This window comes from Fundulus heteroclitus, chromosome 9 (assembly GCF_011125445.2).
Source record: "Fundulus heteroclitus isolate FHET01 chromosome 9, MU-UCD_Fhet_4.1, whole genome shotgun sequence".
Lineage (NCBI taxonomy): Eukaryota > Metazoa > Chordata > Actinopteri > Cyprinodontiformes > Fundulidae > Fundulus > Fundulus heteroclitus.
Window position 1 is genome coordinate 22,148,852 of NC_046369.1, and position 23,093 is coordinate 22,171,944.

Genomic DNA, 23,093 nt, shown 5'->3' on the forward strand with positions numbered 1-23,093 from the left:
TGTTGGATTTCTTAGAAAACTTTTAACCAATCTGTATGATTCAATAGAATTAACTCTGAATTGGTGCTATTTAAACTGAATTCATTTAAGCTGTTGATGTGTCTTTTGGTAATTCCACAGAATGATATTCAAAGTAAATTGTTTAATACTTGGTCAAATTCTGAACTTTCTTTACTATAGTTCTTTCAGCAACACATAAATGCCAAAATTAAAGAAAAGTGCAGAAAAAGAATGAGGCGAGAACACAAAGTATTTTCCAGAGTTCTCTGGCCTTTAAAACCTAAAATACCAGAAATCACCATAAAAACCATGTGCAGACATTTCCACAGTGGGTCGCCTCTAAATGCTGAACTTAGAACATGCAGAGAATGGAAGGAAGAAAGGACACAAGGATAGGAAACATGAAGGACACAATGGAGGAATTTAGGACATAGAGATGGAAGGACCAAAGGAAGGAAAATACAAGGGAAAGAGAATAATAAAGCAAAAAAGAGAAAATAAAGGAAAGATAGAAGGAACTAAAGGAGGGATAGACAAAAGTACAGCAATGAGGGGAAGAAAGGAAGGAAACAAAGGAGCAAGGAAAGAACAATGATTACAGAGACAGCCTATGGGAAAGAGGAAAGAAAGAAAAGTATACGAGGTGCCAAGGAATGCCAGAAAAGCGGAATTTTGGACATACGTATGTAAAGGACAAAAAAAAAAAAAAAAACACAACTCCAGACTGTGTAGGAACCATTGGAGTAGTTTCAGTGTTTAAACATACTTTATCAAATGATTTGTTGTAAAACCTGTTGTGAGAGTCCAGTTAGTGTAGTACAAATATTCAAAACGAGCTGATTAGAACCCATCAAAATATAATTAACAAGTACTTAATAATGGTTACATTTCATATGCATCTGTTTTACAATCAAAAGGGTCTTTTCCAGCTTTAAGACCAATGAGTCAAAAACTAATAATATACAGATATAGCCTTTTAAATATATGTCGATAAAATCGAGTTTTCAGTGGGCGTAATGGACCCGGCTGCAAAGGCGGTGCATTTCATAACATAAAAACGGATTGTCCACATCTTCTTCGCGTGGAGTCTTCAGTGCTGTAATCACAACATATAAAAAGGACATAAGCCATCTAGTTCATCTGATAATATTGCTTTACTCTAAAATTAGTCCTCTGCGTTTGAGCTAAATTACATTAAACATGTCACTGAATCTAGAAAACTGGTTAGAAAGTGTGATAAACTACACAGTTCTACATCCAGCGCTGCACATTTCCCCACAAAGTAATCATAAAATTAACTTAACCACCACAGTGTGCGTCATGTTTCTAAACTAATGGAATGATTGTGTAATCCAAAAAGCTGGGGGAAAAAAAATGTTCTCCAATTTCAGTTTCTGTTAAAACTATTAGATATCGTCAAAATTAGAGAAATCATTTTATTCTTTTTAATCTTATTTACATTACCAATAAAGCTTTTACTCAATTATATTCAACGCTGCATTCCCACGGATCAAGTGGAAAGCAGACAAGTCTAAGAACAGAAGGGAGCAGTAGAGAGGCACTTTACATCAAGACACAATTAAGCGACCTCCAACTATAAGTTTGCATTAATAAACATCATTTACTGTGTTTCTGAGCGGCTGGTAGTCAACGACAAACAGCGAGCGACTGTCCACCGTCGCTGCATGCTCATCCCGGAGTAGTGAATGCTGCAAGTCGGTGCGTTTCCCCCAGAGAGGAAAACTTTCCACCAGCCTGTCTGGATGATTTAACAGAGTTGAGTTTGTAAAGTGCCGTGAGATGACGTGAGTTGGTGCTGTACATATAAACGGAAATGAAACCGTCAGAGAGATTCTGCCGACGGTGGTGAATCACCAAGTGTTTGTGTTACTTCACTGGGATACTGGTAACCATTAAGTGCATCTGTTGAGCAGTCAGAAACGAGGCAGATGTGACTTCATCGGGAGGAAAATGTAAATTACACGACTTTCACTGTCCATTAATCGGAGCTGTAACTTTCTGAGGAAAATGGCTTCATCCGTGTGTATTCCTTCCACTCTCCCTCTCTGAGTGCTAGGGGCTTGCCCTCCTCGCGCTGACCAGGTAACCCTTGGATTTGATGATGCCGCGGCTCTTAACGATGACGGAGTAGCGGAGGACCCACTCCAGCCTCCAGTCGGTGGTGCTCAGGCCCGGCAATCCTTCCTGCATCGCCTCCTGGAATGCGGCTGCTGACATCAGCTCTAGGAGAGAAACAACATATATTTGAAAATAAATGTAAAAATGGAGGTCAAATTTCACACCAGATCTATTATTAGGCTTCAGTAAGTCAAACTAAAGACTACTTGAAATGTCTTTGTGATACTTATGATTTAAAGTTTAGGCAGACATTATTAAGGAGGAAAAATCTACTTTTTATAGCGCCTTTCACAGATAAAAGTGCTTCAAAAAAGACATCAGGAACAGTACAAAATATTTAACTTGAATAACATAATTAAAAAGCCATAAAATCCCAGTTAACCTGAGGAAATAGAAATAATCAACAGACAGAGGAAGGTTATTCCACAATTTTAGAGTCTCCTCTGGTCTTAACGCGGGTCTTTGGAACCACGAGGTGACCGAGGACCGACTGGCGCAACAAGTCAGTACTAAAATGTTGAAATTTATTTTAAATTTAATGGAAAGCCAGTAGCATTTTGCGTCAACATACTTGTTTTATTGTTATATGTTAAAAAAGTCAAAGTAAATTTAGAGGATTTATGTTATGTTAGATTGTTATTCTTTTTACGTTTTCTTTTCTGCAAAGATTTGCTTTTTACATGTTCAAAATAAAGATTTCATTCATTTATTCACATGAAGTCATCTTTAAAAAAAAAAAAAAACGAAAAAAAAAAAAAAAACGGGAACAAAACGACCAAACATTAAAAACAAAACCAGGTTTCACCTTTGGGGTCGTTGTGTGTGAGCAGCTGGATGTCGAACTCTTTGGCGAAGGCTGTCAGATCAGGAGGCATCACACAGCAGGACGCCAGGTTGACCTGGTTACTGCTGGGCTTCACCTGCGCCAGGACAGGAAGGATGGTTTCATTTCAGTTTACACCGGACAAGAAGAGTTCATCACACGTTTTTAATCTCACAAACCCCACTAAACATCAAAGGGTTTACTTTAGTCAATACTTCTTCAATCATTTGAGTAATCTCTGCTCATAAACCTTATGAGGAGTATGAGCATGGTAAACACCACTAAACATCAATGGTATGAAACATTTCAGGACCAGGGGCCTCGCACAGAACTTTGCTGTTACGCCCCTTTTCATAGAAAAGTTTATTTATATCAATAATGAGCTGAGTATTGAACTAGTGGCAACGCCAAGGCTAGCACATGCAGGTGTCTACACTTGGAAGCTTTGGCGACACCTGCAGGCCATGTTGGGAAACTGCCAATGATCTGAAAACGATTACTGTACGTCTAAGAGACGTGATGAGAAATGTATTTGTCCAGGTAATAGAAATTTCTAGTGTGCATATTAACGCAGTGGTCCCCAACACCAGGGCTAAGAACCGGTACCGGTCCGTGGGTCATTTGGTACCAGTCTACGCAAAAATAGAAAAAAAACTCACTTCAATTCTGTTTTATTTATTATCCAAGTCTGGACAATATTCTAATTTGAATTTTCAGCGTCATGTCCGTCTATGGATCACGCGTGACGGCGCTCTCAGGTACCGATGGCGTCAAACTTGGTGGCTAACCGTACTGCTAAGGCCAAGAAGTCATTGACTACCGGTGGAGAATTGACTCTGCCTGCTACTAAAGATAGTTGCTGTGATCTTCTAGAAGAGGCTGTTAAACAACGGGCTTAAAAGTACATCAGGATTGTTAAATTGAGAAAGCCTAAAATTATGGCCTAGACTGTACATAAGCGACACTTCGGCCGTCTTTCTGCAGGGTAACAAGCTCAGGGCTCCCACTGACATGGCATTATGGTGAGCTGTGTTTTTCATGCACTTTATATTGTTAACATTTATACAGTGTTATTATATTTAAAAAAATACCATTTGTTCAAGCTGGTCGCATCATTTTATTTTGTTGTATTTATCTGCTACATTTTAAAAGGCCGGCCTGTGAAAATATTGTCCCACATAAAAGCGGCCGGTGGCACAAAGAAGGATAAGGGCCACCCTATTACAGCAGGCACAGAGGTGCAGAAAGTACAATGCAAGCTTTAACATCATCATCATCAGAGCGTGCTGTAAATGCAACAAAAGAGAACGTATGTCAGTTTTTCAAGTTCCCATACAATGTTGCTGAACAGGCTAGAGCCAAACCTTTTGGATGTAACTGGAGCTGAACTGCAGTGAATCATTCAGCTGCTCACCTATTGCTAAAGGCATCATCACAGGATGATTACATCCATGTTAACAGAAGGTATTCAGTTCAATTGATCTGCCGTAAATATCTGATCCACGGAGGCTTTAACCCCACACTGTGGTGACGTAGCCTGGAAGGGTTTGTTCATTTTGACACCGTGGTTGGGATCAGACTTTAAAGCAGGTTCCTGCTGGGTACGTTCATTTAAAATATCATCTCCCCTGATGCGCTACGAGCCGATGCACAAAAGGATGCAGTGAAGACATATTCTTGTCTTTATAGTGAACTTTCTTAACAGTGCCTAAACAGAGTGGTTTTACCTGGTTAGACTAGAAATGTGAAGCGTTATACCAAAACCCTGAGGGGGCCTCTGTGTCTATTGTAGATTTGTGAATAAACACTCAGAAAGTCTGAATTGCTGCCGTCCCACTCTGTCCCCGACACACGTCTGCATTCCTTTACTGTGTGAGGGATTTGTGTAAGCGCCGCACGACGTTAACAGATGTCAGATTTTTGCACATAAAGCATAAATATTCGCTGACTGTGTTTTCACACGCCTCATTTAGGACCGTCTTCAGCTCACATCCTATTCGGTTCCACTTCTTCCCACGAGAAGACACGAGTTTTGACCGTGCAGCCCAAACAAAACCCAAGCAGAACTCATTTACATCCATTTGCATATGTGAAAAGCATATGTGTGCGTGGCTGTTTCTGCTGCCTGTCACGTGTTGGGCTGGTGAGCTGGAGAATGAAGGTATGGCTTATTACCACCTCACAACCTCAAAAAAAACAACAACAAGTTTCCCACCTACCTGGGCCCAGTTGTAGAGCTGCTCCAGCAGCTCTTTGTCCAGGTCAGACGTGCCGATGGCGGCGATCTTCTGCTTCCTGACCAGAGCCTCCAGCTGCTCCCACGCCGGCTGCAGGTGAGCCAGAGTCTGGCCGTCACCTTCCACGGGGCCAGGGGGCACTATGATGACGGAGTCGAGCTGAGACACCGCCAGCGTCTGGCAAGCTGGAGGTGGGAGGGAAAACCCAACAGTTTGAGGTGTGGCGTTGGTAAAAAAAAAAAAAAAAAAAAAGACATGGCGGAGCTTTGCTGAGGCTCACCCATCTCCACGGCGTCTCTGATAGCCGACTGGCCCGACTCACAGAGGAAGAGCTTCACTGAAAAAAAATAACAAAGCAACCATCAGCATGTGGTCCGCTATTACCTACTGCTAATTCAATCCGGTAGGCTCAAATTTCAGACACATGCTTTTAGTTTTTATTTGGATACATTTATGTAGGGCTGGGCGATATGGATTAAAAAATAAATCTCCGATTTTATCATACCAAATCCGATTAATCGATTTTTTCCTCCTTTTTGTTTCATAAAAAGAAATTAAAGAAATTATTTTAAAAACCTTGCTTTTATGTCAAGCATTTCATCAGGGAATTGACCTGAATTCAAAGTGCAACTAAAAACAAGCTGTGAAACATGCTTGTAAAACAAGATGGCAGCCGTGCCATTATAAACAATGAAAATATAACAAAACATTTGCTGCTAGTGGTATTACACATTGAGCTAAGAACAGGCTTCACTGCACTTGTGAAACTAAGTTAAAAAAAAAGTAAATAAGTAAATGAAGTACCTCGTATTATGGTAAAAAAAAGTTTCCACTTGCATCACATGCTGTTCTCTTCATGGAAACCCAATGACTGTATTGGCAAAATAAAATCCAGATTTTCCAAAAATAAAATCTTATAGAATTGTAAATTCCAATTAATCGATTAAATTGATTTATCGCTCAGCCCTACATTTATGAATTAAGAAAATTATGCTACATGCATGGAGGGCGGTGCAGTTAACTTGTCAGTAAACGTCCTGACTGATAACGGCATTTAGCATTTGGTGAGCAAGTAGAAAACTGGAAATATTTTGTTTGGATCGTGTCTTGGGGGAAAAATAAAAACCTCTGGATGGAAACGCTCAAGTAAAACCGAGTGTGATTACTCCAACACCGTCTGAGTTAGACAACAGCTGTAAGGCACAGCCCAGCAGAGCAGAACTGACCTGAAACCTTCACTTCGGCTCTCTCTTCAGGTGTGATAGCATCCGTTTCCTCTGGGATACAGCAGTCCAGTGTGTCTGGAAAGTCCTGTTAGATAGGAAACGTCTTATCAGACTCCTCACTTCTATGTCCTCCTCCTTTATTTCCAAACATTTGTCCAAAGAAAACTATTTCACGGATCCTGATCTCCATTTATCTGGACTTCTTGTTTTCATTTGAGAGCAAAACTTTCCTCCTTGTGCACCTCTGGGGGTGAACTTGCTTAAATTGCCAGACATGGACATAATGGCAATTATTTAGAAGGTCTTTCATTTGTATATAATTTTCCATACAGTGGAATGATTTCAACACTTATGACCTCTACTAATCCCTTACCAGACCCGTAAACCTCTACGATCATCTTTCTGAAGGACTCAGAGCTCTTCGGATCTCATCTCAGTCTTCAATCTCAGTTGGAAGCAAACCGGACTAGATGTCTGAGGTTTAAACAGGAAAAACCTGCTTCAAAAATGCCAACTCACAATCTTCTCATCGTGTGCACCCGATGTGATAAGCCTGCGTGATTTTAGATCTGCAAACGGAAAAGCCTGAGTACAAGTGACAGCAGAGCCACTGTTGTAGAGCTGTTGGTCCCTCCCAGCCCATAAAATGACACCACCGATTTTACCTGAAGACGATCAGGACCCGTTATCACAAAAACAAAAAACAAACTTCGGCAGAAGTTGTCAAATAAGGAAAGAGAGAAAACGAGGATTAACATTAGCTTCCTGTTTCCAAGGTGGAGAGCATTTCGGTTTGACTCGGTGCTAACTTTTCTCCTACTGGACAGATGAGTCAGAGCATGAAGTCAAATGTTTGTTTTTGTTGGTCTTACCGTCTTGTTAGACATGTGTTGCTATGTTGATTCAATTTAATTGTGGCATCAGGGTTAATTGTTGGAGTTGGACCATCAATGGTCCAGGCGTTACCGTTACGTGAGCCAAGTAGCCGTCGGTAGCCCAGCTAACCGTTAGCATTGTCACTGTCCAGCGTGATCCTCACGAACGTTCAGGGCATTATTTATTTGATATTAAAAAAAAATAATGTAAAATTTAAGCGAACAATTTACGCTTAGATTATGGAGGTAGAGAGGCGTGGCTTGTCTCATCTTGTTTTGGTCTACAGTGCTCAACAACGCACTTGGTAGTGAAATTTCACTTATAGCTCATTGGGGAATGTTTTTGGTATGTTGTCTTGACCGTAATGTCTCTGACTGTGTAGTCTGTCTAACATTAATCGGTGGTATGTTTTCACTACATGGGACTGAGGATGGAAATAATCCTTACTGGCACTGGCACACTTACAGCACCGGTTGTCTGTTCATTAATTGTCCCATTTTAATATTTTTAAAGAAACATGTAAATAAATGAGTGTATGAGGATTTCTTAAGGACTAAGCCTTTACAACACAACAGTTGTGTAAACACAGCTAGGTACCAGGGAATAAACAAATTAATTAAACCTGAACCCTTGACTAGCCACTTATGTCCCATGTCAACCTTACCCTGCAGAAAAAGTTTTGCACAAGTGTTTTGAAGTTACAAGACCCCCCCCCCCCTCACACACACATACCAGCTATTTAGACCCCCTCCATGTGTAGCCAAGTCTGATGGGTGTGATTGATAAAAGCTGAGGCTGATTTGCTGAGATCAGCAAAACATCCAGGGCAAGAGCTAGAACGGCAGCACTCATATCCTCCTGCAGCCCAATTTATTTTACTACATTCTTTTTAGAAGATATTTTTTTAACAGAATCACTTTTTAAAAGTAGCGACATTTGATGAGAGTTTCCAAACCTCCCCTGATGAAGGATTTCCACCGCCTCGTTTAAACCAGCGGATAAATGCACGTGTGGAATGGGCCCTTTGGAGGTCAGGGGTGCATGAACATTACTGTGACAGCTCCTGTTCAGAAAGCCAACGGGCTTCCCCTTGATCTCCATCACTGCTGTTCTTTTACTTTAAAACACTGCAATCCACACAAACCCGAGGGCGTGGCGGCGGTGCATCATTCACATGCTGCTCATGGGACCACACGCCACAGTCAATGCAAACATTTGTTTGTCTAAACAGAAAACATCGTACTCACTGCGTTTGTAGTTTTAGCCAACGACAACCAGTCCCTCAGTGTGGCTTGGATGCAGTCACGGAGCTAAAAACACAGAAAACAGAGCTGGACTTAAAATAACACACAGGAAACACACAAACACGTCTCGTACAGCGCCACGGCTAAACAGCATCAGCGTTTTAACCAGTTACAGTGAAATCAAGGTGGACACACGTCTACAAAACAACACAAACACGTTTTATGCTTGGGTTGAGCAGAGGAAATGGCTCAAAATCAAGTGAAAGAGACTGATTTATTAAAAAAAAAAAATCTGCTTATGAGGGGGACACACATAAGTTACAGCTGAAGAATGAACAGCAACACCCAGAAAGATCTAACCTAGATACTTATGAAGTAACAAAATAAAACTCTGGTTTCTGTACAATAAACTTATTTGGTGTCACTAAAACTGACCTTTAGTGACCTGGTAAAAAAATAATAAAAAAAATGCTGCCTCATTATGTTTAACATCGTGTCAAAGTGATTACATTGCAACCTTCGGCCTTGATAACGGGTATTATAAGCCCAAAGACCAATTTATCCCTGAGTCATGACACAAACACTACCTGCTGTGTCATGCTTTGTAAGGGATAAAAACTTCAAAACACAACAGCAGCGTGAATGAATGGAGCTGGAGAAACGTCAGCCAAGCCCTCTTTGTAAACAGACACCAGCACAGACCCACAATAAACCTGCCGGCAGCTGATTTGACTGATGGATGACTCCAAAGACAATCAGGCATCATAAACAGAACAATTGCAAAGGTTAATAACTACACACACACACACCTGCAAATTATCTGCAAAGTATATGAGATGCTCCATGACTCAAAAAGTCCAGTTTGCTAATCCTAATAAGCAATGCAATGTCTTGACTAAATAAACAATCTGAGGGTATAATATCATGATGCTTTTATAATCTATGAATCTAAATTGCATTCATCATAATCAACCTGTTTCATCCTTGTAAGATATTTATAATGAAACACATTATTTTATTTGTGGGTGCAATAAGCCACCTCTGCCTTCAAAGTGTGCCTAAAGACAATCATTGATCAGATGCTGCCGTCTGTAAACTATTCACTTCAACCAGACCCATAAAGATCACCATAAAATGGTGTAATTTAACCTTTTTGTGAGAAACTGAAACTGTAAAGATCTACATCTACGGATGAATATGAAATAATTGATTATGTCCTATTGCTTTTGTTTATTTATTTATTTATTTTTTGGCTCATGTAACCTTAAACCGACCCTATTCAGTCTGAAACAGACCAGCTTAAGCAGCAGGTTAAATATTTAGTAGCCTAGCCTGACTTGGAGGCTAAGCTAACAGGCTAACAGGTGACTTAGCAGCTTTTTTGCGGGACTCTTTCCTTACCTCCTCGCTGGGAGAGCCTGGGCACTTCTTCTTCAGCCGGCTCCGGTTCACCAAATTGCCGGTGTGGAGTCGGAGGGCCTTGCCGTGGTTAAACAGCGCCTGCTGCCCCTCAGCGTTATTAGTGTCGGCGTTCTGAGGATCCATGTGGCTTTCGGTTGCTAAAGCTTAGCTAACGAGCTGCTAAACTGTGTTAGTTTTTTTCCCTTTTTCCTGCGTGAAAATGTGAGGAGCGTGCTGTTTTACTACAGCCACCGAATGACAAACAACAACTGTCACCGCCAAACCGAAAGTGTGGATGTTGTCACACTGGTGTGTTCAGGGTGACTTGTGTTCAGTCACTCGTCTGCTGCTGCTGCCGTGGAGCGAGCCGAGCGATCTTAGTGGCTGGTTTGAAGCAGAGCCGGTCGGTCACGCCCACACGAAGGAGTCACTCCAACTCCTCAACCACGAGCTGCGCTGCTGCTGTTAAGCCAGCAGGTGGAGCTGTTGTGTTTGTGGTGTTTCTTCGTAGGGCGAGATTAATGCTGCGTTCCATTGGCCTCGGAAAATTAAAATGACAGTAAAAACTGTTAATACCGCTGAGCTCTATTTATTTACTGGAGTGCGCATTGGCCGTATATAATACACGTCGCTGTGAAGCCACCTGCCGCATTATTGGTACTCCCTATTTCCCTCCACTAACTAGGGAATATGTGCGCTACAGCATCGAATAACGAGGACTTTCTCATGTTCAGGGGGGGCTTAAAACTTTTAAAATGTCAAATGCCATACACTTTTAATGTTTGTACTAAAACTATCAAGTACTTAGAAAGTCATGTGCTGAAATATTTTGCATGTTATATATATATATATATATATATATATATATATATATATATATATATATATATATATATATATATATATATATATATATTTAAGTAAACAACCTAGGCTAGGAAATAAAAACCTCAACACTATTTATTTGTTCTCTGAAACTCGGCGTGGATACAGAGAAGACGATGTTTGACTTGATCATTTCAGTGTTTGGCTTGAGGTCCCAGAGTTTCGTACAGAAATTCTTTGGTCTGCCTTGAAGTCACTGTGAACAGTAAACAATCTATTTTACGTTTTTATTTGCAGAATATATATATATATATATATATATATATATATATATATATATATATATATATATATATATATATATATATATATATATAAATGAAATGAATAACATGTAAATGTGAAGTTGGATAGGCATCTCTGCTTTCCAATGAAACTAGGTTACATGATTAAGTCGCCCAGGCCAGGGCACTAGTTATGTGAGAACTGTCACAGGTCACTGCCCTGCAGGATGGTGGTGATCCAAATTCTTCTGTAGCCTCTAATGAGTTTTACTGCCTTTTATTTGGTGAAATAAAACTCCCCCAAAGTAGGTTACAATAATTGCCACAGATATAGATTAAAAAGTGTGTTTGCAGTGGGGGAGGGGGGCGTTGGGGGTGGGGGATTGTGTGTGTGTGTGTGTGTGTGTGGGGGGGGGGGGGGGGGGGGCAGGTGTTTTAGTGCCTTATTCAGTGCAAAATAGGTTTATGGTGGATTAACTTTGGAGCATAAAAATGGCAAAACAGCAGTTTTTTTTATATCTAAATCTTTGAAGTATCCTAAAATTATTAGTTTTCCTGATAAAAGGAAACTATTGTTTATGAAAACTGAAGATACGGACTCAAGTTCATTTTATTTTGTATGTGTTTCAGTCTTAGTATTTCTCTCCTCTTGCTTGCTTTCTTTTGTGTCAAAGGGTTTGGGATCCTGTTTCTCTTCTTGTTCCATGTCATTGTTTTTACTATATTTTTTGTTTAGTCAACTAAACTAGGTCAATTATGAAGGCAATGGGCTGCAGTGAATTTTATTTTGGGGTATCAGAGTAAGGGGCATCACACTTTTTGGATTTTAAACATTTTATTTTGAAAAGCATGTTTCCTTTTCTTTTCACTTCATAATCTTGTACTAGTTTGTATTGGTGTGTCTCATAGAATCCAAATACAATTGTTTCAGACTTCATGTAAACAGTCCTATCAACAGTGTTGACTCCTTTTCTTCATAACTTCTGTAATTCCCTCTTAAATGGTGAGAATCAACTTTTGGCACATCCTGACAGACCTATGTTTGTCTTATCAGTTTTAGGGGTCAAACACAGTTTATTTGCTTATGTTTATCCGTTTACTTAAAAGAAATGACTTCTCCCAAGGATTCCGGGAAACTGCTATTCGGTGGTCAAAAACTCCAGTGCTATGACCTTTGGGCTTCTTCTGTATCAGTTTCTCCCTGTGATTATGCTGGAAAGGAGGCCGATTTTCTGTAAAGTGATTGTTGAAAGAAGTTATTCTCAGAGGATTTCTTGGTACACTTCGTAATGCTGGCCTGTGTTCGGTGGTAGCTGTGAGTAAATCCACTCCAATTTATGAAAAAAAAAACAAAAAAAAAAACAGCAACACTTATTGGTAAGACACATGAGTCATTGCAATACCTACCTTTTCTTCCCCAGACATCCGATTTTCCAGATGCTCCAAACAATGTAAGGAGGATTCATCCGTTCACCAGGGAGAACAAGCCTGCTCCAGCCTCCTGTTGTCCACCATCATTCTTCCTGCGCAATGTCTGACCTTGACGTTTTTGTTAGGCAGAAAGGGCGACCCTGTTGCCTTCGTGTCTAAAAACCATCGTTCAAATGTTTTTTTTTTGTCTCGCTCTAGCCTCCGATTCACTTACACCAACAAGCAGCTAAGTCTTAGCAAGCCCTGCAGTGCTGGCAACACCTTTCTGAAACACTATAAGTCAAAGGCAACTGGACTTTAGCTCAGTGTTTTGTGAATGCATTTTGATGCCTGTCCAGGAGGCCTAGGAGTGTTGTGTCTGATGAAAATGCATTTTTAAATACACTTCTCAAAGGAAGACCATAGACCTTGCACGGTGGACATTCTTGGATTTTCTGAAGTTATAATTAAGAAAACTATACAAGCTATTGAGGCTCTTTGCAATGGTTTCTATATATCTGATCAATCTGGGTAAAAATAAAAATGAACAAACTAATTTACCATCTCATTAAAATCTGAATTTACAAAGTTTGCAAAATATAACGTTTGTGCCAATGTCAAAACCTTTGGCCGTGACTGTACTCTGAAACTGCTGGGTCTCTTCCCGGATGGTCCCAATCAGTCAAAACAAAGGCCCAGGAATCTGAGGTTGAGGAAATCCTTTCCCTAAGTTTAATAAACCATAAATTTTCCACAGGACACCGTTCTATTAGAGAACAATTCATAGATCATTGTTTGACAGATTCTCATGTCAACATTCAACAATTTCTAAATAACAGGAGTAGACAATACGGTTTGAACTGGTGGTTATCAAAACAAGTACCTTGAGGGTTGGCTGCGCACAGAAAGCCCAGAAACTATCAAAAACATTCGAGAGATCAAAGTTCTTTCAAATAAAACAAGCATTTAGTGGACTGAAAAAGTATTTGCACCCCATCAATTTTTTCATGTTTTTGTCACACTTAAATGTTTCAGACCATCAAAAAAATTATTTTAAAAATGAATAGCAATAATAAGATCAGACAAAGATACCCTAAGTTAACAAAAAACACTGACAGTTTCATTAGCTATTCAAACCAACCAGATCCTAATTCCCAACAACTCCTACCAAGAGTTTCTCAGACCTGGCGATGGAGTCTTTGGCCCAATCTTCTTATTTTAACTTAGCCACAGCGAAGGGTTTTGAATATGAAAGGATTGTTCAACCCTGTTCCTGTCTTGCATGTTTTAGATGTGTCTCTACTCTACCATACCTGAATCAAGTGATGAGTTCCTCAGCAGCCATCAAGAGCAGCGGCCTGTTAATCTCCCATTTATTTTACTCAGGTGTGTGGAGGCAGTGAAACATCTAAACCAGGTTCTTTCTTATTAATGAGTCATGAAGGCTGGTCTTAACTGAAACAAACGAGGCGTTCTTCTGTGTTCTTTCGTGACATCTTGGTTAAATCATCAAACTGCATTTCAAGTAATTTTGGTAGAGAAGATCCAAAATTAGGGCGGTATTGGGTAGCACTGTTGTCTTGCAGCAAGAAAGTCCTGGGTTTGAGTCCACCCTGGGTCTTTCTGCATGGAGTTTGCATGTTCTCCCTGTGCATGCGTGGGTTCCACAGTCCAAAAACATGACTGTTAGGTTAATTGGCCTCTCTAAATCTCCTCAGGTGTGAGTGTGTGCGTGAATGGTTGTTTGTCCCGTCTGTCTCTGTGTTGCCCTGCGATGGACTGGTGACCTGTCCAGGGTGAACCCCGCCTCTCGCCCAGTGAACGCTGGAGATAGGCACCAGCAACCCCCGCGACCCCAGCAGGGAGAAGCATGTAGGAAAATTACCGTAATGGATAAACATATTTCAATTATCAATATCAATTACTTATGCTTTCTATCACACCGTCTCAAATGAAAAAAACCTATAACAAGAATGTTATTAAAACTTTAGTATTTAAATTTTCCATGTCCATTAAGCTTTTTTTTTTTTTTTTCATTCAGTTGTGTTTCTGTACCGGTATTGCACAACAACATGCTTTTCTTTTTTTCTTCGTGTTCTTTAAAAAAAAAAAGTGTTTTTTGAGATTGAGTAAGTACAGCAAAGACTTGGAAATAAACAAAATGGTTTATTTGTTTAATTGTTACTTTTGTCTATTAAAAATGTATTGGTGAGACAACGAAAATACAGCGTGTCACTAAAACCAAATTCAGTTTAATCTGATGCTGTTAAAAGCTTTCAGAGCATTTGATACAAGTCATTAGTGGTTACTGATTACTGCAATTACCCCAATACTGTGGTTCATTATCAGTAGACGCACAGTTTTGAAGCTGCAGGAATTCGGCAGCTGTACCAAATCCAACGAAGACAAGTTAGACTGTCTCCTTATAAAAAGGCCTGTTGCAACAACCCGGTCGGTATCACAATAGAAAAAAAAAGGGGTATTGAGTAAGAGTCAGAAGAATTACTTTCACTCTTTGTTCTGTCCTGAAATTGCCCCAACAGCAAAGTCTTACTTGTGAAATGTCCTTTTCTCAGTGTTCTGTAATAACTGGGTCTGATGCTGTTTTGTTTTTTAGTTTTTTTTTTTTTTACTAAACCTACTTTAGGTGCAGACATACCAATCACCATAAAGATGTGGAGAGCTGTGAAAAGTAAAATTTATCAAGGCGCCCACTATAATCCTAGAGCGTGGAAAGTTTCCTTAATGTTGCCTTTCAGCCCCCTAAAAGCAGTCCAAGAGACCACCGACCCGGGCTGCATCTTGGATAAACAAGCCTTACTGTAGGGATTCTGTGAAGTCTGAAAGCCAGAAGAGGATGAATTTTTAAACAGGAAAATTTAAAATGTAGAGTAGAAACATGTTTGAGTTCCTGTACTTTATTTCAGTATCTAAAAGAAAAAAAAAAACTTTATTTCAGAAAAGTAAAGGCTTTTTATGTATTGTTTACTTACATGCTAGATGTCCAGTTTAAATTGACACACAAGTCTTGAGTTTTCGCCCAACTCATTAATCATTTTTTCACAAGCAAAACAAAGATCTGAAAATGGTAATATGCACCTTGATTTGTTTTTCTCTTTCTAGATTATTTCGTATCTGATTTATAAATTGTACCCAGCTCAGTTTAGATTCCAGAAAATTTCTACTTATTTAATATTAAGAAAAGAAGGTATAAGTAGTACAAAAAAACTGAGATTTGAAGGATCTGTACTTTATACCTTTATAAAATTATACATCAGACAAAAAAGAATGTTTATTTAATTTTTTCTTTCTTTTATGGAAAAAATGCTGCAAACTTCTGCAGATGCCGTATTTTGTTAAAATGTATCTAGCTTTGGAAATTGAATGCTGAGGTTCAAAAAGATGTTAAAATATTTTTTAATCCTGCCTTTTCTAAAAGCTTTGCTACTTCACTTTCAATGCCTCAAAAAGACGCTGCTGTTTTTCTCTTCGTTTTTAACAAGCAAGTGAAAGTTGTTTCCTGTTTCTAGATGGCAGTATGTTGAGCACAAAGCTGGGTCAAAGTGGTCAAAGTTTTTATTTTGTTTTTGCAGGAATGAAAAATTGGATCCCTTCGCCTTGAACATTGACCTTTCTAACTTTGGCTGCAAGTAAAACCTTTTCACCCCCACATTAATGGCAGCTCAACAGCAGGAAATCCCTGCAGACAGGGATGAAAAAGAAGCTTTCCCCTCTGATCGGTGAGAAGATGTTTTGCAGTCACATGTGAAAGTACTATTTGTGCAACAGAACTTTAAGCCATGTAATTCAATGCATATGGTGTTGTAAAACCACATGTGGCGAACTTTTTGCATAAATATCCAACGGATTTGGCTTGCAGCAGATCCGCCTCTCCATAAATACTGAGCTGGACTGATTTACCATCCTGCTCTGGTCTTATGCTTCTATCAACATCAGTTCAAAGAACAATGGTTTGGAGGTGATGACAGACAACAACGAGTACAAGAAATTGTAATAGACTGTAAAGTTTTGCCTCATACTTTAAAACATATTTGCTTGCGTAAAATACAGTATGCAATGTTGTTGACGATATTGACTCTGAGGTCAGATTCTTTGTGTGTTTGCTACAATGTTGCATGCGTTTACAACTCTGAGGTATTTACACTCTGCTTTTCAAATCCAGGCCATCAATCTGAATAGAAATAGTACTTACCATTTGATATTTGCAATGGGAAGTGCAGATTTAAAGCAGTAGTTAGGGTTGTACCAATATTGGGCTTTATTAACTTTCTAAACCAATCAGTGTCAACTTGTGTCAAAATCTATTTGAAGGATGAATCATTTCCCTTTCCACAGAACAATCTTGCTCACGTATATAAGAATGAAACTATTTTTTGTGTCTATTTTGTTAAGATGTATTGAGAATTGGTGCTAAAATCTAAACTTCAGCTAAAGATTATAAGAATAAGGGATCAATGAAATCAGTTGTTACATTCATTATGAAAAGAACAGACACATAAGTAACAAAAACTGACAACCACAAATGAATCAGTCTACAAACTACAGACTAAAGGAGGAATTACTGATTATAATGTAAGATTTATCTAAAGAGACCTGTCCAGGGTGTACCCCACCTCTCGCCCATTGACAGCTTCAGATAGGCACCAGCACCCCTCATGAAAAATGCATCAAATCCTGCACAAAGTTCACACAAACATACAATAATGTAGATTTGAACGAGCCACTGTGGGGAAATTCAGGTACACCAGCAGCTCAGAGCAAAATCACAACATAAGAAAGAATACTGTACGCTTGAGCATACTCAAAGTCAAGAAAAGTTGTATTTTAATTGTCATCCACTGAGTGTGATATAGTTTCTAAGATGTATGCTGTGTATGCTATATTAACCCTGGGACTTTATTTTGTGACATGTAATTATTTTCAGTCTCTTCCAAACCCCTATGATGTTGTTCTGCTATGGCTATTCCTCCTTTTTCAAGTAGATGTTTTTTTTCTCCATCCCTGTTTCTTTTGCAATACTTTCAGTTCTTGTTTGTTAATGGATTGTTTACTAATCTACAGGCTCCCTGCTTCTCCTTGAAGAGAGCCTTTCAGGGTTAATCCATGGCTTGTTGTTGGAGAAACACCTAACCTTCATGAGGGGCACAGATCTACTCACGCAGAAGTGAATGAAGTCCGTGCTGCAATCTTTTTGCCGTTCTTTATTTCCGGAAATGCAAATGTAGCATTGCAAACAATACAAGCCAAACATTATTGCAATTCTATTTCAGAAGGTTTTTCAAATCTCTCTCTGACTTGGTTAGGAAACACCTTTCTGAGGTGCTCTAAGTTTTGGTTAGATTCTACAATTATCTCCGTTTAGATATTTTCATGGGGAGGAGACATCAACAGGGACTGATTTTCCAGTCAGTGGATTACATGGTAGTTATGTCAAGTTTGACAGCCAATCCTACTGATCCTACTATATTACCAATTCTTTAGTCTGAGAGAGATCTCTAACTTATATTTGTCAAACTTTCTTTCTAATTATTTCCTTGAATTAAAGACCGATTAAGTTTCAAAGTACAACTTAATCTGTCTAACTGAATTTAGACATCATGATGACTTTCTGAAAATTTTAAAATAGTAAAATCATGAATATTGATTTTAGGAAATACTTTGAGATCAAAGCTTATCGGTTACAACACCTTTATAATGTCATGCGCTCCTCCTTTTTTGACACCTATGGAAAATTGGTATTATGACAAAACATACATTTTTATGAGGACATTTTGAAGTGACCTGGAGAAAAGTAGAGATATAGCAGGTTAAAGGCCGTTCTGATGTGTTTGTGTGGGTTTATAATAGAAAATTACACATGATAAATTAAACTATTAATCAATACATCTTTAAGATACAATTAGATTAAATTATATTTAAAAAATTAAGACTTGTTAATTTCTTGCCCTTCATGCAAACACAATCAAGAATACAAAAGAAAAAAACGGCCAAACTGAAAAACAAAAAAGAAAGCATGAAGAAGAGGCGGTCAGTCCAATAAACATTTTAAGAGGTGGGTCTGGAGATGTTTACAGCAATCATTTAATTTGGGTGGTTGAGAATGTTGTTTGTGTTTAGCCCAGAAAGTCCCACCACCAGTTTAATCACCAAAACAGCCTCTCTTTTTTTCTTTCTCTAAAGATACGAAATATGGGTACATTTAAAATGTAGTCGAACAAAGAGAAAATGTAATAAAATTTATTTATTTTTTTTCCATTTTTTAGTAATGGCTCTACAAACCTCAACTTATAGAAATGCCTTTGGAAAAGGCAATAAAAGAAAAAAAAGTGAAACCCAATGAAGCTTAGGCTAGAAGATACAAAAAGAAGGCATGTAAAAAGTTATGTGTTGAAAGTTAATTCTAGACTTTCTAATCTGTGAGTATAAAGGATTTTTAGGTATCGTCATAATTTTGCTCATAATTAATCAATTATCATTAATCAAATACCTCCTTGAGTTTGTTCAAAAGCGTATCAGTAAATCCCTCCTCAAAAACGAACAGCAGATTTTATAACAACATATGGTACCCAGATAAGGCCTTGTCTGCATTCACTTCAAGATTCTACTCAACTTACAATGTTTGACTTGGGGGGGGGAAATCAGACTGAGGTGGGCAGAGATCCAGGAGTGGAGAAGAAAAGTGGTTAGAAAAGGAGAATGAACAGCAAAAGCAGTGCAGTTCTGAAACAGTGCAAAACCACAGGCTGACAGAGATAAGAGTTTAAAAATAACCAAACAGCCCAAGCATAACCAACAGTACTACTTGTTTTAACTTTCTGCTCACCTCTTATGAATAGGACTGGAGCTGCACATATGGAGTTTAAATGAAAGTTCAACCTGGAAGACTCCCATCAGTGCACCTGCTCCACTGTTAGCCTCGTCAGGCAGCCGTGCTCCAGCGAATCGCTACTAAATCGGCACTAAAGACATGCTGGTCAGGTCGGCCATTAGAGGCGGCGCGCTCAGTCGCTGCGGCTCAGGCTAACCCTCCATCTGATCTACAAAATTTTGTTGTACGTATAATGACAAAGCACTTTATCCTTATCTTATGACCACCACCGGTGTCTGGACCCCGGGGGGAAAACTTCACTAATCCTAATCCTAAAATGAACATCCAAGTTCATAGACATTCGCAGCTTTCGCACCTTCTGCCGGAGTCTGAGCGCCAAATAACTTTTAACTAATGTCAATAAATCTCTGTAATTGTCTCTTTTGCTCATAATTAATCAATTATCATTAATCAAATACCTCCTTGAGTTTGTTCAAAAGCGTATCAGTAAATCCCTCCTCAAAAACGAACAGCAGATTTTATAACAACATATGGTACCCAGATAAGGCCTTGTCTGCATTCACTTCAAGATTCTACTCAACTTACAATGTTTGACTTGGGGGGGAAAAATCAGACTGAGGTGGGCAGAGATCCAGGAGTGGAGAAGAAAAGTGGTTAGAAAAGGAGAATGAACAGCAAAAGCAGTGCAGTTCTGAAACAGTGCAAAACCACAGGCTGACAGAGATAAGAGTTTAAAAATAACCAAACAGCCAGAGCATAACCAACAGTACTACTTGTTTTAACTTTCTGCTCACCTCTTATGAATAGGACTGGAGCTGCACATATGGAGTTTAAATGAAAGTTCAACCTGGAAGCCTCCCATCAGCGCACCTGCTCCACTGTTAGCCTCGTCAGGCAGCCGTGCTCCAGCGAATCGCTACTAAATCGGCACTAAAGACATGCTGGTCAGGTCGGCCATTAGAGGCGGCGCGCTCAGTCGCTGCGGCTCAGGCTAACCCTCCATCTGATCTACAAAATTTTGTTGTACGTATAATGACAAAGCACTCTATCCTTATCTTATGACCACCACTGGTGTCTGGACCCGGGGGGGAAGACTTCACTAATCCTAATCCTAAAATGAACATCCAAGTTCATAGACATTCGCAGCTTTCGCACCTTCTGCCGGAGTCTGAGCGCCAAATAACTTTTAACTAATGTCAATAAATCTCTGTAATTGTCTCTTTTTGTCTGTGTGAGTCTCTTCAGATTGAAATGTGTTTGCCTCCATAATCACCACTTAGAAGAGGAGCACATTTTAGCAATCAGGAACGAAATGGGAAACATTTCATTCTTTGAACTACAGCGACTCAATACTCAGCTGTTCAGTTACAGCTGGAAGGATGTTGAAGGACAGCTGATGCACACATTTCTTTGTTCACGTAATTTCAGAACATTTTGCTTGAGTGAGTTGAAAATTATCATTTATTAGTAAATAAAATAGTTTCACTATTTCTCCTTTGAATGTTGCCTTTGTACAGTTTCATATGAATAAAAGTTGAGTTAATTACAAATTATTGCACACAGTCTGATTTTTCTGGAAATGATCTTGATCGCATTTGATTGATTGACTGGTTGATATATAAATGTATTTTTGCTTTAAAGTTTTCACTTTATGTTTAGTTTTACAAATTAACGTCCACAGTCTCCCACTGACCTGAGATAAACAGGAGAAGAGATGTGGTGTTGGCTGCCTGAGCTCACAACACAGACCATGAACAATGTGATACATTTAGGAATATGATAAGAATTAAGAATAGTAATAAGATGATTGCATATTTAAAAAGGGATGTTAATTATCAATAGTTAGAGTGGCTTAAGTTATCCCGCATTATCTCTGTAGCTATGCTGCTGAAGGACATGACGTCCACTTTCCCCCACTCTGCTACATTGTTGTATTGCTCTCGAAATTTGCACTATTTTATTTCAGCTTTAACTTTATGTTCTCTCTGTTTCTTTCTCTTCATACTGGCCACATCTGGCCTGCTGTTCTGTTTATATGTATAGGATAAAAGAGAACCAAACAGCCTAATTACAGAGGAGAAATTAAAAGATGCAATTGAGCTGATGAGAGGAGTAAACTGAAGGGAAACACATGGAAGAATCTATCAAGAAATATAACAAAACATACATAGAATGAAGTATGGGCAAAATCCACAAAGCTAGAATATAAACAAACATATGTTGTCAGACCTGTTTTTAATAGTGAGCGAGAAGTGATGTTTTGTATGTCAGAGGACAATGAATTAGAGTTGAGGAGCAGAGCGACTGAAGGGACTGCCCCCCATGGTAGTAAGACAGGCAGATGGGACAGAGAGGAGGGAGGAGGCAGATCTAAGCAGGTGGGTTGAGATGGAGACCTGTAGAAGGTGAGATAAATAAGGAGGGGCAAGATTTTGAATGGCATTAAACATGAGTAGAAGAATGTTGAAGTTGATATGAGATTTGGCGAGGGCCTAGTAAAGCTGCTGCAGGACAGGAGACGATTATTGGAAAGGGTTTGGGTGATTACTTCTACATTGACAATATATCCTCCCCGATACCTATAACTATCAAATTTTGCTTAATTCTCAACCCTTAAATTTTTCAGATGATCGACTAAAATCAAATTTCAAACAAAGATAACCTTTCTGGCAGAATGGCTTTAATTCAATCACACAGAAGGTTTCTTTGAACATGCACAGCCTAGTTAAGGTCATGCCACAGTATCTACATCTGGACTTTGACAAGTCAATTCTGAAACCTTCATGTTTTTCAGGCATACAGAGTTGCGCTTGCTACATGTGTTTCTTATCATGCTCCAGTTGGATAGCCAAAGAAAGGGCCATTGATTAAGTCTTCATGTTAAGCAGTAAACCAGCATAAGATCCATACCATCATACTACAACCACCATGCTTGACTGTCAGATCTTTTTTTCTGAAATGCTGTGTTTGCTCTTTGCCAAATGTAACAGCAAGCAAAACTTGCGAAAATGTACATTTTTTTCTCGCAAGTCCACGGAAACTTGTCCCAAAATCCTGGGGATCATCAAAACGTTTCTTCTTTTCTGGCAAATTGGTGTCTTTTTTGTTGACTCTGGTTTTCACCTTGCAATTAGATGGCCTTCGTGCCATTTATATTGAGAGATTGTGTCACACTGACTATAACTGAGATAAGTGAGGTTTTGCAGTGCTTGAGATGTTTGTTTAGGGTACATTCTGTTAATATGTTTCTTTGGGTGGCCTTTCCTGGGAAGGTTCCCCACTGTTCTCTAGTTGATAATAAAAACTGTCAATAGCTAAGTTTACATGGACAAAAGTAATCAGAATAAAGGGCCCATCGGAAAAAAAATTGTCATGTAAACAAGATAATCGGAATATAATGATCGGATTAAGGAATTAAATTGTATTCCGAATGAGAGAGGTGGTTTATGCTGATTGATAATCCAATAAACATGCATCTAAATGGTTGTCAGGCTTAAATTATTCCAAATGGGACAAACTGATTTGAGTGCGCATGTGCGCCTGACATAAACGTTATATATTTCGACATTGTTGAGTGGCAGAAATATGTCAGGAAGCAAAACTGTCGAAGCTCCTGATAAACCTTTATATTTGAAAAAATAAAAGAGCTCAAAATTGTTGCTTACTTATTAACATTTGAACCTAATTAGAGCATGGTGCAAATACAGCCTGGGAGCTTGGAAGAAAACAATACTGCTTTGTTTACTATTTTTGTAAACTTCTTTTTTTTATTTCTTTT

The 23,093-nt window shown here is 39.0% G+C and overlaps 1 protein-coding gene across 1 annotated transcript; it reads right to left on the reverse strand.

Annotated features, from left to right (window-relative positions):
- Nucleotides 1-250: 250 nt before the first annotated feature.
- gclm (glutamate-cysteine ligase, modifier subunit) lies at nucleotides 251-10,330 on the reverse strand. The gene is made up of 7 exons (XM_036141242.1): nucleotides 9,947-10,330; nucleotides 8,549-8,611; nucleotides 6,426-6,510; nucleotides 5,480-5,536; nucleotides 5,182-5,384; nucleotides 2,945-3,059; nucleotides 251-2,243 (listed from the first exon to the last, which is right to left on the reverse strand). The coding sequence occupies exons 1-7, from the start codon at nucleotides 10,088-10,090 to the stop codon at nucleotides 2,074-2,076; spliced, it is 837 nt and encodes a 278-aa protein (XP_035997135.1). The 5' UTR covers nucleotides 10,091-10,330; the 3' UTR covers nucleotides 251-2,073.
- Nucleotides 10,331-23,093: the final 12,763 nt, after the last annotated feature.